Below are 18,756 nucleotides of genomic sequence, written 5' to 3' on the forward strand. Positions count from 1 at the left end.
AAAAACACCTTACAAAGATAAGTTCTATTAAAAAGCAAAATTTCATTTACTACTCTTTATCTCTACCTAAACACAAATATTTGCTTTTTTCAATATGTCTAAAGTTATAGTAATATTGAATCTTGTAGAGTCTATTTAATAAGTAGTAGCGTACGATGCCAACTATCCAATTAGCAATCCATTGGCTGTTGTATTACAAAAAATGCATTATGACTTTTTGTCAGGAATATATTTAAGATGTTTTCTTTCACATTAGCTAGTTATGTCTTACATAGCTTCCATAAATTAGGAGTTAATGGGCAAAATGTTCATCTTTGGCAATGCCCTTTGTAGGATTTGATTGCTGTTCTTTATGCCTTTTGCTTCAGTTAGTTCCTTCAACACTCTCTGGTCTTTAGTTCACTGAGGCTTCTATGATCTCCGCCTTTCTTTTCTCCCAGTGGAACACATTTCTCTCATAATCAACACTTGATTAGATTGGACTAAAACAAAACTTCTTAAAACCAAATATACTCAATTGAATATATTGTTCAGTAGTGATAACTGAAATATTTTTTTCTTATAAACGCATTTTTGCCATTTGTGAGCATTAGCAGTGCTGAAAAAGGAAGAGAAAAAATTATTATGGGGAGTGAATATAGTGTTGTGATAAATAAGAGGCGGGGCGGAGAACAGCTCCCTTTTATGGACACCTAGCCAGCCAGCTAGCTATGAAGTCCCTCTTGGTAGCTCTTCTCTACTTGCTTTACCTGTAAAGGGTTAAAAAGTCCACAGGTAAAAGGAAAGCAGTGGTCATCTGACCAAAAGAGCCAATGGGATGGCTAGAACTTTTTAAAATTGGGAAAAAACGTCCCTTTGTCTGTGTGTTGTGGTTCTTTGGAGAGACGGGACAGAGCAGCAACAGGGCTGGGACGTTGCTGTAAAAAGCTTTTTGTCAGGTATGGAAATCAGATCATCCTAAAACCTACTCATAAATCAGAAAATGTCTAGAAAAACCACACACCACACAACAGAACCACTAACCCAGGAACCTATCCTTGCAACAAAGCCCGTTGCCAACTGTGTCCACATATCTATTCAGGGGACACCATCATAGGGCCTAATCACATCAGTCACACTATCAGAGGCTCATTCACCTGCACATCTACCAATGTGATATATGCCATCATTTGCCAGCAATGCCCCTCTGCCATGTACATTTGTTAAACTGGACAGTCTCTATGTAAAAGAATAAATGGACACAAATCAGACGTCAAGAATTATAACATTCATAAACCAGTTGGAGAACACTTCAATCTCTCTGGTCACTCGATTACAGACCTAAAAGTTGCAATTCTTCAACAAAAAAAAGTCAAAACAGACTCCAACGAGAGACTGCTGAATTGGAATTAATTTGCAAACTGGATACAATTAACTTAGAGACTGGGAGTGGATGGGTCATTACACAAAGTAAAACAATTTCCACATGTTTATTTCCACCCCCCACTGTTCCTCAGACGTTCTTGTCAACTGCTGGAAATGGCCCACCTTGATTATCACTACAAAAGGTTTTTTCCCCCCCTGCTCTCCTGCTCAGAATAGCTCACCTTAAGTGATCATTCTCCTTACAGTGTGCATAGTAACACCCATTGTTTCATGTTCTCTATGTATATAAATCTCCCCACTGTATTTTCCACTGAATGCATCCGATGAAGTGAGCTGTATCTCACGAAAGCTTATGCTCAAATAAATTTGTTAGTCTCTAAGGTGCCACAAGTCCTCCTTTTTATGATAAGGTTTATTTCAGTTTCTTATTGGCTTGTGGACTCCTCTGTGCTAACCCCAAATGCTTTTTGTTGTGCTTGCAACCTTTAAGCTGGACCTCAAGGTGGTTATTCTTGATGTTTAATTTTTGTAAGTGGTTTTTTTAAAATCTCACAAAAGCCTAAGTTCCAGATGTATTTTGTTTCTTTTTGTTTTTAATAAAATTTACCTTTTTTAAGAACAGGATTGGATTTTTGGTGTCCTAAAAGGTTTATGCACATGTTTTTAGTTAGCTGGTGGCAAGCTGATTTCTTTGTTTTCCTTTCTCAGCTCTTCCCCGGAGGGGGGTGAACGGGCTTGAGGGTACCCCACAGGGAGGACTTCCCAAATGCACCTTCCTGGGCTCCAAGGGGTTTTGCATTTGGGTGCTGGCAGCATCTACCCATCCAAGGTCAGAGAAAAGCTGTGACCTTGGGAGTTTAATACCAGCCTGGAGTGGCCAGTATTAATTTTTAGAATCCTTGAGGGCCCCTACCTTCTGCACTCTTAGTGCCAGAGTGAGGAACCAGCCTTGACAAGTGTCATTAAATTTCAAAGCAGTCTGCATGAGTACTTTGTGCAAAGCAAAAAGAGGTACAACTTCTCCTTTGCTGGGGCCTTGAGGGGTGGGCTGGATGAGGGGCACGGTTATACTGCCCCCAAAGTGGGTAGGCCTGGCTGAGAAGGATCAGGGCTAAGACAGCTGGTACATAAACTGATTTGGCATATCTGCTGACCAGGCTCCGTTGGTACAGCTCATATGGAGCTCAGGTTTAATCCTAAATCTGCCCCATAATGGTGGAAACCTGGAAGCAGAATAGGCAAACACCACCACTTACCTTCTTTTGACAGTGAATCCTCCCTCCCATGCAAGTCTGGCTGGCTCAAGGAAGGGTTATTTATTCCTCCCTGGGCTGCCTGTGTGTTCAAAATCACATCGGGGTCAGGCAAGTGACTGTTGCGCCTTTGTCCTGGTGCACCTTGCTTGGGGAGAGCGTCCCTCCTGACAGGGCCATGGCCTTTACCTTTAGCAACCCTGCGCAGGGCCCAATGAGCTTGCTTTTCCTTCAAAAGAGGTCAAAGGGAGGCACGAAAAGCAGGGGAGGGATAGCTCAGTGGTTTGAGTATTGGCCTGCTAAACCCAGGGTTGTGAGTTCAATCCTTGATGAGGCCATTTAGGGATCTGGGGCAAAAATTGGGGATTGGTCCTGCTTTGAGCAGGGGGTTGAACTAGATGACCTCCTGAGGTTCCTTCCAGCCCTGATGTTCTATGGTTCTATGATTCTAACTCTGACCTTCTCATATCCAAACACGCCTGTGTATGCTCTCTCTCCCCCTCACACACACACTCCTTTGCTAGCTGCTTATTGTGTGAACAACGCTTTAAGGCCAGAAGTTAGAAGCAGAAACACTTCCTATATATTCTGTACATTGTCAGTCTCTCTCATTTTTTCCTCAAGCTACTCTCGCTGCTTTTATTTTTCAGGGTCCCTCTTTTAAGGCACTGGCTGTGAAGCCCAATTCTTTCTGTTCCTGTGAGTGGCATTTAAAAAAAAAATCTCTTTCATATTGCTTATTCCATTGTAACTTTCACACAATAGTCCTTATACAAGCTCTACAGAAATTGTCATCAACAACAAAATAGAACAATACATTATATATAAAATTAGATACATGTTAAAATGTATTCATTTTAGTACTTATTGGTATGTATACATTATAACCAGCATCTTAGCTATGCTGCATTCAAAAAATTTTCATGCATTAAAAGATATTTATTATTTCCAGCTATTTGCATGTATACTTGAAAATGACATTTATCTGCATTATCGATCAACAACTCATCAACAGACATTATTATTACTAGATGACATTTCATTAATGACTTTTTATAATAGTGACTTTTTTGTTGTTTTTTAAGAGGACAGACATTTGTCATATTCCTTCTAAACACTTCTCACTCTTCCACACTGTCCCTTGGAGTATGAAACTGAAAACTGCTATCTTAGCATGTTTTTTTCCCTATTCATTGCAAATTCACACTCACTTTCTTAGTGTTGTAGTTCACGAATGGTGAGTATCACAGTTAGGAGGTAATTTCCCTGTATTCCCCCTCTGTGGTCCACAAAGGGCTCGTCAGCCATCACCTCTACTGAGTGAAGGCATGTCTCACTCCCTCCTGACTGGGTTTTCAAGGCTCCACAGCTCCCTGGTTTTACACTGTGATACCCCAGCAAGCCGGACTGACATCTGTGCTTTGCTTTCTCTCCAGAGGCTATGACCCTTGTACTGCCCACAGTTATAAATTACCACATAACTCTCTCTAAACAAGCACATTAATTCTTAATGTGAAAGCATTACAGAGAAAACATTAAAAACCATGATAAAAAATTAAGCAGAGTGACAGTTTTAAGTAATTATTTTACATTTCTGTAAAAAAAAATCTGCAATGCTTTAATAAATGAAATAACAGTGACTAATAACTACCAATGACTGATCATACTTTGAATACAGTCATGCTGATAGATATTCTCACAAAAGATTAAGATCCAAAACCACCATATCTTGTATAGGATAGATCCAGATAACTGACAACTTTCAGACAGATACTTTCCAGGTGGGAGTGCGTTAATTAATTCTCTGTGTTATGTAGTATACTTTATTAAGTACTTATAAGCAGAGGAGCCTGCAAAAATAGTTCTCTGTAAAATCTGTGCCAGAAATAATAATTGCAGAGATGAACCTTAATTGTTAAGACACATGTAATTGAAAGTCCACTTATTACTGGCAATATACTCAGCACAGGCTTCATGTGAAACGAATGACAAAAACCCAGGTTGAGAGAAGAGCTGTATATCTTGCATCAATATAGCTATGACAAATTACAGAGATTGTTGCGACACTTGTATGTGGATTTTCTTTTTATTCTGAATCAGATTTCAAAAGTAAAAATTAAAAAATGTAACTCAAGGTGCTTCTTTTTATACCTGTGGTAAACAATGCTGCCTACAGGCCTCCTTCCTCTGTGCCCCAAGTCAACTACCGCCTAATGAGCAGTAGTTTGAGGGGCTCTCACTGCACCAGGTGAGGACGAAGAGGGAGTTATGATGGAGTGCTGTTCATTCGAACTAGGAAGAGATGGAGGGGCTCTCCCTCTGCTTTCAACAGAGAAGAGCTATGCTCCTTCCTCCCTCCCACCCACCTGCCCTCTGCTTACCTTAACCACTGCCAATGAAGGATATGTACAAGCTAACACCCCAGTAGCTTTCTCACAATGCTTTACTAGAGGTTAGAAGAGACTGGATGTTAAGCAGTACAGCATTTGGATGCAAGGGCAATGCTAATCTTAAAAGATTCGGAGGCAAAACAGCAGGAATTGCAATGCTGACCAGTCACTGCCAGCGGGTGCTACTATATACCAGCAGTGAAAGTGAGATGAAAAGATAAGGCAGCTGATTTTCATGCATAAGCACTTCTAATGTTTTCAGGAAGTCCTGTTGATGCAGCTGCTTGCCTCCAAGACCCACAGTGTTTCCCATTGGAGAAATGAAGGTCACTTACTGGCATTCATAGAATCATAGAATATCAGGGTTGGAAGGGACCCCAGAAGGTCATCTAGTCCAACCCCCTGCTCAAAGCAGGACCAATCCCCAATTAAATCATCCCAGCCAGGGCTTTGTCAAGCCTGACCTTAAAAACTTCTAAGGAAGGAGATTCTACCACCTCCCTAGGTAACGCATTCCAGTGTTTCACCACCCTCCTAGTGAAAAAGTTTTTCCTAATATCCAACCTAAACCTCCCCCACTGCAACTTGAGACCATTACTCCTTGTCCTGTCCTCTTCTACCACTGAGAATAGTCTAGAACCATCCTCCCTGGAACCACCTCTCAGGTAGTTGAAAGCAGCTATCAAATCCCCCCTCATTCTTCTCTTCTGCAGACTAAACAATCCCAGTTCCCTCAGCCTCTCCTCATAAGTCATGTGTTCCAGACCCCTAATCATTTTCGTTGCCCTTCGCTGGACTCTCTCCAATTTATCCACATCCTTCTTGTAGTGTGGGGCCCAAAACTGGACACAGTACTCCAGATGAGGCCTCACCAATGTCGAATAGAGGGGAACGATCACGTCCCTCGATCTGCTCGCTATGCCCCTACTTATACATCCCAAAATGCCATTGGCCTTCTTGGCAACAAGGGCACACTGCTGACTCATATCCAGCTTCTCGTCCACTGTCACCCCTAGGTCCTTTTCCGCAGAACTGCTGCCTAGCCATTCGGTCCCTAGTCTGTAGCTGTGCATTGGGTTCTTCCGTCCTAAGTGCAGGACCCTGCACTTATCCTTGTTGAACCTCATCAGATTTCTTTTGGTCCAATCCTCCAATTTGTCTAGGTCCCCCTGTATCCTATCCCTGCCCTCTAGTGTATCTACCACTCCTCCTAGCTTAGTATCATCCGCAAATTTGCTGAGAGTGCAATCCACACCATCCTCCAGATCATTTATGAAGATATTGAACAAAACCGGCCCCAGGACCGTCCCCTGGGGCACTCCACTTGACACCGGCTGTCAACTAGACATGGAGCCATTGATCGCTACCCGTTGAGCCCAACAATCTAGCCAACTTTCTACCCACCTTATAGTGCATTCATCCAGCCCATACTTCTTTAACTTGCTGACAAGAATACTGTGGGAGACCGTGTCAAAAGCTTTGCTAAAGTCAAGAAACAATACATCCACTGCTTTCCCTTCATCCACAGAACCAGTAATCTCATCATAGAAGGCGATTAGATTAGTCAGGCATGACCTTCCCTTGGTGAATCCATGCTGGCTGTTCCTGATCACTTTCCTCTCATGTAAGTGCTTCAGGATTGATTCTTTGAGGACCTGCTCCATGATTTTTCTGGGGACTGAGGTGAGGCTGACTGGCCTGTAGTTCCCAGGATCCTCCTTCTTCCCTTTTTTAAAGATTGGCACTACATTAGCCTTTTTCCAGTCATCTGGGACTTCCCCCGTTCGCCACGAGTTTTCAAAGATAATGGCCAATGGCTCTGCAATCACAGCTGCCAATTCCTTTAGAACTCTTGGATGCAACTCGTCCGGCCCCATGGACTTGTGCACGTCCAGCTTTTCTAAATAGTCCCTAACCACCTCTTTCTCCACAGAGGGCTGGCCATCTATTCCCCATGTTGTGATGCCCAGCGCAGCAGTCTGGGAGCTGACCTTGTTAGTGAAGACAGAGGCAAAAAAAGCATTGAGTACATTAGCTTTTTCCACATCCTCTGTCACTAGGTTGCCTCCCTCATTCAGTAAGGGGCACACACTTTCCTTGGCTTTCTTCTTGTTGCCAACATACCTGAAGAAACCCTTCTTGTTACTCTTGACATCTCTTGCTAGCTGCAGCTCCAGGTGCGATTTGGCCCTCCTGATTTCATTCCTACATGCCCGAGCAATATTTTTATACTCTTCCCTGGTCATATGTCCAACCTTCCACTTCTTGTAAGCGTCTTTTTTATGTTTAAGATCCGCTAGGATTTAATGTTTAATTAATGTTTAATGTTTAATTTTTATGTTTAAGATCCACTAGCATTAAAGTGGACATGGTTCACATTTTGAAGTATCAATGTCAATAAAATGTTCTCTATATTTTTGTAGATATCTGTTCCCAAACATTACAACTAAATAATCTGAATTCTTTTGTGCTTTCACTGAATGCATTTTGGAGGCCTAACCCAATTAGTAACAGTTCTTAGTCTGATGTTTGATGAATTTGTTATTTTACCTTGTCATAAATATAAAGGGAAGGGTAAACACCTTTAAATCCCTCCTGGCCAGAGGAAAAACCCTTTCACCTCTAAAGGGTTAAGAAGCTAAGGTAACCTCGCTGGCACCTGATCAGAATGACCAATGAGGAGACAAGATACTTTCAAAGCGGGGGCGGGGGGGGGAAACAAAAGCTCTCTCTGTCTGTGTGTTGCTTTTGCCGGGACTAGAGCAGGAATGCAGGTCAGAACTCCTGTAAAAAGTCAGTAAGCAATCTAGTTAGATATGCGTTAGATTCTGGTTTGTTTAAATGGCTGATAAAATAAGCTGTGCTGAATGGAATGTATATTCCTGTTTTTGTGTCTTTTTGTAACTTAAGGTTTTGCCGAGAGGGATTCTCTATGTTTTGAATCTCATTACCCTGTAAGGTATTTACCATCCTGATTTTACAGAGGTGATTCTTTTACTTTTTCTTTAATTAAAATTCTTCTTTTAAGAACCTGGTTGCTTTTTCATTGTTCTTAAGATCCAAGGGTTTGGGTCTGTGTTCACCTATGCAAATTGGTGAGGATTTTTATCAAGCCTTCCCCAGGAAAGGGGGTGTAGGGCTTGGGGGTATTTTGTGCGAGAAAGACGTTTCCAAGTGGGCTCTTTCCCTGTTATATATTTGTTAGACGCTTGTTGGTGGCAGCAATAAAGTCCAGGGACAAAATAGTTTGTACCTTGGGGAAGTTTTAACCTAAGCTGGTAAAAATAAAGCTTAGGGGTTTTTTCATGCAGGTCCCCACATCTGTACCCTAGAGTTCAGAATGGGGAAGGAACCTTGACATACCTAAATTGATTTTTAAGAAATCCCATTAATTTCAAGAGGAGCATTAAAAGGGAAAGTGTTAGACTTGTTGCTTTTGGTCACAGTATTTAGGAAAGACAGATTTAATACTTAATACAATCTTCTTTTTTAACCCCCTTTGATCTTCAAGGTCCTGTGACAAAGTTCCTCCTCTGCCTTGGTGGGTCCTCAGTAAAACTACCACATGTACATTGTCATATTTTCTGCAAGAAGTATTTTAGAAAAAATACATCATGTCTCAAAAGCTTCAACATAGTATTTGACTGTATATCCATCCCCTATTAATATTGCACAAATTTTTATAAGCCAGGTTGTCCACAGAAAAAAAGAAAATCAAAATAATTTCTTTAAACCTCTAAAAGATCTTTTCTAACAAACACAATGCTGAGATATCTTACCTCAAAATAATATGCAGTGCTTATATTCATTAGTGGGTAGCACACTGCAGGCAGTAAGGGGTCTGAGTCACTTTCTACTCCACTAATACTGTCATTAAGGGTAAAGAAAATCCTTATTGGGGAGTTCCAACAGTCTTCTGATATGCACGTAAGATCCCAGAGAGTAAGAATCCTGCACAGCTGGGATCTTTAGACAATGCAGATGTTTCTAGCTCTGATGGTTTGTGAAACATTGCACCATTAAACCAGTGTGTGATCCAGGATTTCCTCAGTCCTGGCCCTTAGAACAAAGTAATCAAGAAGGGAAACACTACAAAAGTTAGAGGAGGGAAATCATTTTTCAGCATTTTTTCCTTGTTATAAAAGCATTCAGTTGAAACTCTTTGGAGGTTTTGGATACTAGAGCTGGATTAATGAGCAGAGTGTCCCTAATATCATGCTGAAGCATTAGTTCATTATTGACTCAGGGAGAAGAGTGATACCTATTCCATCTCAAACAGTACTTCCTATGAAGTGAGCTGTAGCTCACGAAAGCTTATGCTCAAATAAATTGGTTAGTCTCTAAGGTGCCACAAGTACTCCTTTTCTTTTTTTAGTACTTCCTATAGCACTTTTCCTTTGAGTTCTTCTATCCAAATACTGACCTTTTCCAATCCTTTTCTGCCTGTGAAGTCTAGCACAACTTGAAATGATTTAGCTGCAAGGAATTTTGACAAGCTTTTACCTTCCATTTATCCTTGAAGTTAAGAACACCTTGTAATAGTGAAATCAAGCAATCTCACTGGCTCCAGTATTAGGAATGCATTAAAAAAAAATCCCCTGCTTGCTTACAAAAAAATCTAACCTGGGAACAATTTTTTTCATTGTTTTTCCTCTCTCTGTTTAGTATATATTTTCAGGATTATGAAATGAGTATTTGTAAAATAAAAAATGTAAACTTTGATCAATACAACAGCAAATACCTCTCCTTTTGGGGAATTCTTCCTCTGTACTAAATAATGGCAAGCTCTATATATCTTTATACCTACACATCTCTTGGAATGCTAAAAATAATGGTGCCTTTAGGAATTGTACACTACCTAGTTTGTGAAAGATGACGTGAGGCACTTTTGCTCTGTACATTTTATTTTTATATTGCTTAACATTATTGTTATTTCTGAGCCTGATTTACAGTTACCCAGGGGTACTCATAACCCTTTTGATGTTATTTCTACAAATAACAAAAGCAGACAAAAGCAGATTTTCCCTTAAGGATTGGCCAGTTTCAGTGCTTGTTTCAAGTTTCTGCTGTTTGCTCAATCCATTAAGAGCTTCTTCAAAGACATAAAATAGCAGCCCATCACCTTGAATGCTACAAGAAAAAAAATGTGTGTATAAAGACTGCCAACTCACACTTTCACTCTGCTGTAGATAAGCAGAAAACATTGACATATAACACACTACCTGGAATACTGCCTATGGATTTAGCATAACTCTGCAAGAGGTTTCGGTTCTGAAGTATTTCACTGTCGGTCAGAGCTGCATGAAAATATTCATATCAGATATAAACCCAGGGCAAATAGACAGTGTGCCTAATGCAAGCTTGAGACTAAAAATTGGTGATGGGTTTAAACATTACTTCTACTTTGTATTTTTTCTGCATATCAGAGTATACTGCTGCTTTAAATAAAATTTTTTTCATGAGCTTTGCACTGCATGCTGAAGCTAAGGTAGCATATACAGTCTGTGCCAAGCTTCTCGGGGCTTAAAGTGCTCGGCATGTGGTGCACTAACTATATATGATCGTAAAACACAACTAGAAAGTAGACCTCACTGGTCAGCAATTCTCAGACCTGAACTATGTACTGACAAGTGACTACTACAAAAAAATCATTAATAAATCCCCACACAAAAATCTTTGTTAGGTGAAACTAAGGTTGTAGCTATATATAAATGTTTTATGTTTTTATTAGACTTCCAAGAACACTAGAGTTAAAAGAAAGAATTGGAAACTCAGGAAATGAAGATTTTACAAAAAAACCACAAATATTTGGAAGTACGGAAGGTCATAGTTACCTCTGCCCTCCATTGATCCTTGCCTCCCATCTTTAGTCCTTTGTAAAATGTGTTAAATTTGGATGAAGGACTTTTTCTAAAGTCTCAGGAATCCACAGACTACAGACCAGGACATCTTAAATTTGGAGAAGGCACTCTACTTATGCAACTTGCAAGTGGAACATCAGAAATTTGCCTCAGATAGCATTTATAAATGGCTTTATGTATCTGTTGTTGACACACAAATCCTGTGTCTAATGATACTTAGACAACTGCCTGCCCAGTCACAGGACTGACTCCATAAGGAAGAGTGGGGGACAATTACATTTAGTATTCTATCAGTTTAATCAACAATTTGAAAAACAGCTTTTCTTCTGTGAAGCGTATAATGACAACAAAGAAAGCCATAGTTGACACAACCACCATACGTTTGAAAGTAAATTGTTCTTGTCTTGGTGGTCAGTGATAAAATGAAAGTATTATGAGTGGATATGGTAGTCTGAGCATTTCATTATTTCAGGCCTTCATTACAGAAGCAGAGTTAAGGTCATCTGGGTACCTCAAATATAAATTTTCACACTTACAAATGCTTGGGATTCTTATAAGACAACTGTTTCCTGGGTTTCTACAAGTTTTGAAATCTAACACCTGAAAAGTAATCAACACTCAGTGTAATGATGTGTGTCTGCAAGGTTAACTTAATCTTAACGTATGCAAGTGGCAGTGCATTTCCTTGTTTGTTTGTTTTTTCAAATGGTCCTAAGATTGCCTATAGAAGAGGTCTGTTTCTACAGATGCCAGAAGGGCCACAAGACAAGAAGTCCTGATTCAGCAGACCTTAGGAAGCCCTTGGAACAAGGGTGGGTATACCCTCTTATTCTTTTCACAATAATTTCTCTGCTACCCCCACCATCCAATGGAGGGAGTCCTGACGCTGCAGACCTCCCTTGGGCCTGAAAAATTGAGTCTTACTCCTAAGAATTTTGGAGGTCCTCGGAATCATGGCACCCCTCCTGTAGGGTCAAATAGGTTCATCAAAGTGGTCTTCCCTCCTGTTAACCCACTGTACACAGGGACTAGGGCTGGGAAAATAGAGCCGGCATGAGGTCTGAGGGGTTAGAAGAAGCAAGGGAAGGAGGGAAGGAAGGAAGGGAACCTCTTCCCTAACCTACTGTACCTCCTGGTGCTCCCTGACTGCACTGGAAGGTGTCCTGGGGAGTGAGACAGCCACTTCCACTCCTGCGGATTCCTTGGCCCTGTGCAGGGAGACCCACGGCATGAATAGTCCTGTTGCCACTCTGATCTAGCTGGAACATATGGTATGTCTTCACTACAGATTTAATTCAGGCGATCAACACTTGGCTTAGCCTAGTCTGGGGGTAAGTTGCCACTCTGCAAAGCCATACCCAAGTTACTGGGTCCTAACTGGTGCTGCGTTCACCAGTGTGTATCGCTGGGACATCTCACATGCTTCTTTGTCTTGCAGTAAATTGAGCTGCTCTATGATTCTTTCCCATTGAATTGTGGAAGAACTGGTCTGTCCTGACCACATAGGGAAATTGTGGGAAGGCTTTTGATTACTATCAGCACTCAAATGATTTATCCTGTACCTTCACTACAAAGTGGGCAGGTTTCCCAGTTCGAGTGAAAGGATCATATAGCCTATACCTGACGATAGACCAGCTAGGCTAGGTTAAAAGCACCATTGAACATGAGTGAGAGTATTGCATGTGTGGATGGAAGGGTGATTAGAGAAAACACCTGAGTAAGAGCCTGAGTTAACTATGGCAGGAGGATCCTCCATCCATCACCATTCCACACTGCTTTTTGGTCAGCAGTTTCAAAACGGATAAAATGGGAAGTTGGCATACAGATTGGGGCAGCATCAGTATAGTTTAGCTTCCTTAAATGTGTAATTCTGTACTGGAAAATGTTTAGTTTTATTGTAAGTTTAACCTTAACTCTGAATTTCCTGGTGGTAGTGGGGCAAGGTTTGTTTTGGAACTACAGCATTGTAAGGGTTTTACTCTTATTTATTAGAGAAAAGTTAAAACTGAGGGAACATAAAATACTTTTTTGGTTGAGGACTTATTTGGTTTTCTTACAAATGGTTCTAGTGTGGGAATGGGGAGAAGCTGGAGGAGCATTCCCCACTTCCTATGTGCTTCCTCCAGTCTGCTAGGGCAGAGCAGACCTTAGGAGGTACACAGAAACAGGGCTCTGACTGATTAAATCCATTATAACCCTGATGAGTCTTCAGAAGCTCACTGGAGGACTCTCTACTCCTCAGAAATTAGGAGGGTCATGGGGCCCTCATAAGGTCCACACACGTGAGTGTTCTTTTGTATGGACCTAAGGAGAGTCACAGTAAAGGGAAATGCTTCCTCCTCCACCTTTATGTCGTCCTCATAAGGTTCCCAGGAAGCCTTATGAAGTTTGTTGAGGGGACCTCAATGGCTCTCCAGAGGCTATTGGGGATCCAGCCCTTCAGTACGCTCTTCACTGGCCAAGTACTCCTTCCCTTCCTCTCTTCCCCTGACAAGCCTTAGGAACCTTGTTTATGTCTGATCAGATAAAATCAGATTGTCAGCACTCAACAAGACAAAACAGGATTCTCAATCTCCACACTCCCAACTAGGATTCCTCAGGGACTGGCAATGCTATTTAGGAACAATTACAAAATCACAGAAATGTAGATTTGGAAGAGACTTTGAGAGGTCTTATAATCCAGTCCCCTATGCAGAGGCAGGACTAAGTAAAATTATACCATCCCTGACAGACGTTTGTCTAAGTTGTTCTTAAAAAGCTCCAATGAGGGGGATTCAACCACTTCGCTGGGAAGCCTATTCCAATGCTTAACTACCTATATAGTTAAATGAGATAAAAAAAATCCTACATCTCCTTTATTGCAGATTAAGCCCATTAAAACTTTTTGTCCTACCTTCGGTGGACATGGAGAACAATTAATCACAATCCTCTTTATAACAGTCTTAACATATTTGAAGACTGTTGTTAGGTCTCCCCCTCAGTCTGCTTTTCTGAAGACTCAACATGCCCAGGGTTTTTTTTTTAAACTTTTCCTCATAGGTCAAGTTTTCTAAACATATCATCATGTGAGTTGCTCTCCTCTGGACTCTCTCTAATTAGTCCTAAACCGTGGTGCCCCAAACTAGACACAGTACTTCAGCTGAGGCCCACTAGTGCAATGTAGAAAGGAACAATTACCTCCCATGTCTTAAATATGACATTCCTGTTAATACACACCAGAATGATATTTGATACAGGTAATTTTCCCTCTGTTAAAATTCACCCCTTCTTGTCAACTGTTGAGAATAGGCCACTTCCACCTTAATTGAATTGGCCTCATTAGCACTGACCCTCCACTTTGTAAGGCAACTCCCATCTTTTCATGTGCTGTAATATATATACCCCTTGCTGTATTTTTGACTCCATGCATCTGATGAAGTGGGTTTTAGCCCACAGAAGCTTATGCCCAAATAAATCTTAGTCTAAAGTGTCACAAGGACTCCTTGTTGTTTTTGCTGATACAGACTAACACGGCTACCACTCTGAAACCTTACCTATGGAGTGGCATTAGTGCCTAACCACTGGGATAAGTTATTAAAGTAATAAACTACAGAATGCCTGCAAGATGAATTTTAAAAAGAGACAGATTACACTGTTATAAATCCCAAGCATATGTGAAGTGATGGACACCATACTATTCTTTTCAAAGCACACTTATCTTTTAGCCTATCAGTAATACTCATTTTCTCCAGTCAACTACTGTCAGCAACCAGTCATACTCTGTCAATGCAGCAGCAAGCACTGAAAAACAGCTTAATGTAGTATATTGCACTGTGTCTGGGATGAGGTAAGAACATCCCATTATCTTCAACCAGAAATTCATTTACAGAAATCCCTTTTTAGTCCTAGACAAACTATTTGGAGATAGTTTAACTCACCCTTCATGATCTCTTATAATAAAAACCCTGGCTTTGCATATTTTGAAAACTTGCACATTTCTACTCTTGCAAGCTGCAGACCACTCAATGCTGAGATATAATAATTATTTATTTATAGGGAATAGTATGGTGTTATCAGTTATGTGATGCCTCTCCAATATTTCTCACAAACAGATGCACATGCACTGGGAAAATATGCAGAAAAGAATTCGGATGTCTAATGACTATCTTTGTTTGGAAGCCACTTCTGTTTAATAATCAGAAAGTAATCATACCAGCATCCTTGCTTCCCTAATAAGCATGTCACATTACTTTTTTCTTTAAGATCACAAAGTCAATTAAAGACAAAATTGAGGGATAAGATATAACAAATTTTCAATCAGATGCACCAGACACTTGAAATCAATTACTGGAAAGTGTCATAAATCATTGGATTGTTTGTATTAAAATCACTGACAAGCAACTGATTTTTAATCCACATATTTACAGTTAGTGTTTTTCTAATATAGGATATTGAATATCACATACTGTGGCCAGTTTATAAGTTAGATCTTGCATCAAAAGGAATTTTGCTTAGTTATATTAAACAATTAAAGAAGCGGGAGGAGAGGGGGGGTCTTCATAAGGCTCAGTTTCCCTTTTCATGGGAACATTTCTTGCGCTCAGAAATTTGGCCCAAAATGTTATGCTCCAAAAATGACTTACGGGGACAAATCTGATCACTTGTGCCACTACCTTGTTGACTTCAAGTGGTTAAGGGCACAAGTGATCAGATCTGCACCTGCATTTCAACTGTGTCTACAAGCTGTAGATCTTATTTATGTTGGCAAAACAGAAGAACACAATTAGAAAAAATTAACACATAGTCTATCATTACACCAAAGAAGGAAAAAATGGAGGAAAGAAAAACAGGAAAAAGAAACTTCAGAAATAAGTACTTTGAAGCACTGAAATTGTGTCTCTGTGATACTCTACACAGTACTTACCTAATATCTGTGCACGTTATACATGTGATATGCCGGCTGTTTGTTGTAATGAGGTTCAAAGCCACAGATGTTTCATTGTCAGAAGTTGGGTGTGCTCCACATTTAAAATAAAACTCCTGAAATATTGAAGGAGAGATAAAGAGAAGATTACATACCTGTAGCTCATGTCTTCTCTTTATCTTAGTCTAGCTGACATTTGAGACAGCAGAAAGAAAATCACCACTGCCAGCACTAAAGGGGGGTATTCATTACAAATGATTTAGAATGAATTCCCTGCAAAAGCTCCTTGCTAGGCACATATTTTGTTCTTTGCAAAAAAAACCCTAATGAAGGCCATATCCCATACTGCATAGTTTCAATATTAGTAGTACACAGTATGATTTTCTGGATCCATAGAGAAAAAAGTACCACATGAAACCACAGAGGTCCGGGCATTATGATGCATGATGCTACACACTGTAACATATTAATGCTTTTCCTCAAATTTTCATCACAAAAGTTACTGTCATATGAAAACTAAGGATAAAATTTATAATGCCTTGCTCTAAATAAGTGAAGACTGGTCTTATTTCTGTGACAATGGAAGCCTATATAGTATCGCATTACCAGTTTCAGAGTAACAGCCGTGTTAGTCTGTATTCGCAAAAAGAAAAGGAGTCCTTGTGGCACCTTAGAGACTAACCAATTTATTTGAGCATGAGCTTTCGTGAGCTACAGCTCACTTCATCGGATGCATACTGTGGAAACTAACAAGAAGCTCCAGCTCCCTAACTAAGAACACATTTTACATTAACCACTGTATTTGAGTTAAGTTATTCTAGACTAGTTTTATTCTATACAGCTTCTTGTATCACCCTCATCAGCCCAGTATTGGAGTACCTTCCAGCAGTCCATTAAGCAACATGACTAACATCTGTTGTGTGAGTTGTTCCCTTTCATCCTCTCCTGAAAAGGAAGATTGTGGGTATAGTGTTGAATGCTGGTTTGTGGGGCTCATCCCTTGGGAGGTGGGGGGGACACAATGAGATCATCAGGGGTGTGGAAGGTGGGCCATGGGGCTGCAGCCAGTGAGGTGGCCTGGCTAGGCAGGGCAGCTGCAGGGAGGGCACACAGGGAGTCTGCAGCAGTCAGGGAACGGGGAAACTGCCCTGTACACACAGCCTGCCACAGTCCTTCATATTTTAAACCCACTGGACCCCGTGAGAATGAAAGCCTCTGGACAGTGGGGAGGGAAGGGGAAGGAGCCCTGGTCCACTACATGCTGCCATGGGCTCCTCATGAAATTGTGCCAGCCAGGTCCTGCCACCGTGCCAGGAGGGAGCCGTCCACACCGCTCATTGAGTCACTTTCTGCCCCAGATGGACAGGAATCACAAGGGAGCACTATGACTCCCATGGAGAAGCGGGGGGAGGCCACACAACTAAAAAAAAAATCTGGGAACCTTGAGTGTAGAGGGATCCATCACTGGCTGGTGTGCCCTCTCCGGGGTGGTCATGGCACAGCAGCCACCTTTAGTCCATTGCCCTTGGGGGGCAGCTCCTTGGGCCACTCAGTATTTGGTTCCTTCTTGCAACTCAGCCTTACTGAGCTTAGAGCCTCACTGCTTCTAGAGTAACCACAAAGTCCAACCAAACACCCAAAGGCTTAGTGCCCACATAGCAGGTCTTCAGTCCTGATCTGGGCTTAACAGTCCTTGCCCCTTTCCTCCTGAGACTTACACTGCCCTTCCTGTGAGTGCCCGGTAGGGACCCCAGGCCTGTTCTCTGCTCCAGGCTCCTGCCCAGAGAACTTGTAATAAGCAGCAAGAGTCTGTTTTTCATGATCCCTCGCTGGTTCCCTGGCTGCTTCCTACCTTTACCTGCATGAAAGCGTCTATCCTGGAGCTGCGCCCTCCAGTCTTGTCTCTGTGCAGCTTTTCTTAGCCTGTTGCTAAGGAACTTTCTCAGGGTATCCCCAAGCTTCTCTGGCTGCCGCCTAGAGACACTTTGCCCCTGCTGCCGTCTCCTTTCAGGACCAGGGTACAAGCTCCCTACTACAGCTCTGCTTTCTCAGATCTCCTCCTGGGCCCTGCAGCCCTTCCTTTACCAGAACCACCCCCTCTGGTTCTCTACAGCTGGGTCTAATTGTCAATTAGCATCTCCCCTCCTGCTGCCACAGACTGGACTAATTGGGCCCTCAGGCTCCCTCTTAAACCTATATTTGCCAATGTCGAGAACATGTCCCTTCACAATAGTGTAGTGCAGGGGTTGTCAAACTTCATCGCACCGTGACCCCCTTCTGACAACAAAATTACAGGACCCCAGGAGGCGGGACCAAAACCTGAGCCTGCCTGATCCCCGCTGCCCCAAGTGGGGTGTGTGGGGGGGGGGGGGGCGCAAAGCCAAAGCCGGACTGCTACCACCCTGGGAAGAGGGGGATGGGGGCAAAGCCCAAGTCCAAGCCCAAGGGCTTTAGCCCCAGGCGGGGGAGCCTGTAACCTGAGCCCCACCACCCAGGGCTGAAGTCCTTGGGTTTTGGCTCTGGGCAGTGGAGCTGGGCTTTGGTCCCAACAAATCTAATGCCAGTCCTGGCAACCCTATTAAAACAGGGTGGTGACCCACTTTGGTGTCCCGACCCACAGTTTGAGAACCACTGGTGTAGTGTTTTGTTTTGATAGGGTTTGATTTCAGAGGTTTATTTTTTTTTGGGGGGGGGTGTTAAATTTACACACTGGCATGTGTTTATACTGACATATTGTCAACAGTTACTGGGGGCTAAATCATGGTCCCATAATGTTCCATAAGGTTGGAATTAGATCCGTAGGCCCCTTTTTGGATGAGCTTTTGCCTTTCTGTCTTCCCGCCCCTTCTCTGGCCCCAATTCAGCAAGGTACTTAAGCACAAACTTAACTGTAAGCATGTGAATAGCCCAGTGGAACTAGTTGCATGTTCAGAGTTACGCTTGCGCTTACATATATTGCTGCACTGGGGCCTCAACTTATTTTA

At 41.8% G+C, this 18,756-nt stretch overlaps 1 protein-coding gene across 6 annotated transcripts in view; it reads right to left on the minus strand.

Annotated features, from left to right (window-relative positions):
- Nucleotides 1–18,756, minus strand: part of PRKN (parkin RBR E3 ubiquitin protein ligase) — a 1,248,399-nt gene that overhangs the window by 539,941 nt on the left and 689,702 nt on the right. For all 6 annotated transcript variants that reach the window (XM_077813311.1, XM_077813307.1, XM_077813309.1 and 3 more), the window contains one exon: nt 15,773–15,888. In XM_077813311.1, the coding sequence (XP_077669437.1) occupies nt 15,773–15,888 (116 nt within the window). The remainder of the gene's footprint in view (nt 1–15,772; nt 15,889–18,756) is intronic.

Source organism: Eretmochelys imbricata, chromosome 3, assembly GCF_965152235.1.
Source record: "Eretmochelys imbricata isolate rEreImb1 chromosome 3, rEreImb1.hap1, whole genome shotgun sequence".
Lineage (NCBI taxonomy): Eukaryota > Metazoa > Chordata > Testudines > Cheloniidae > Eretmochelys > Eretmochelys imbricata.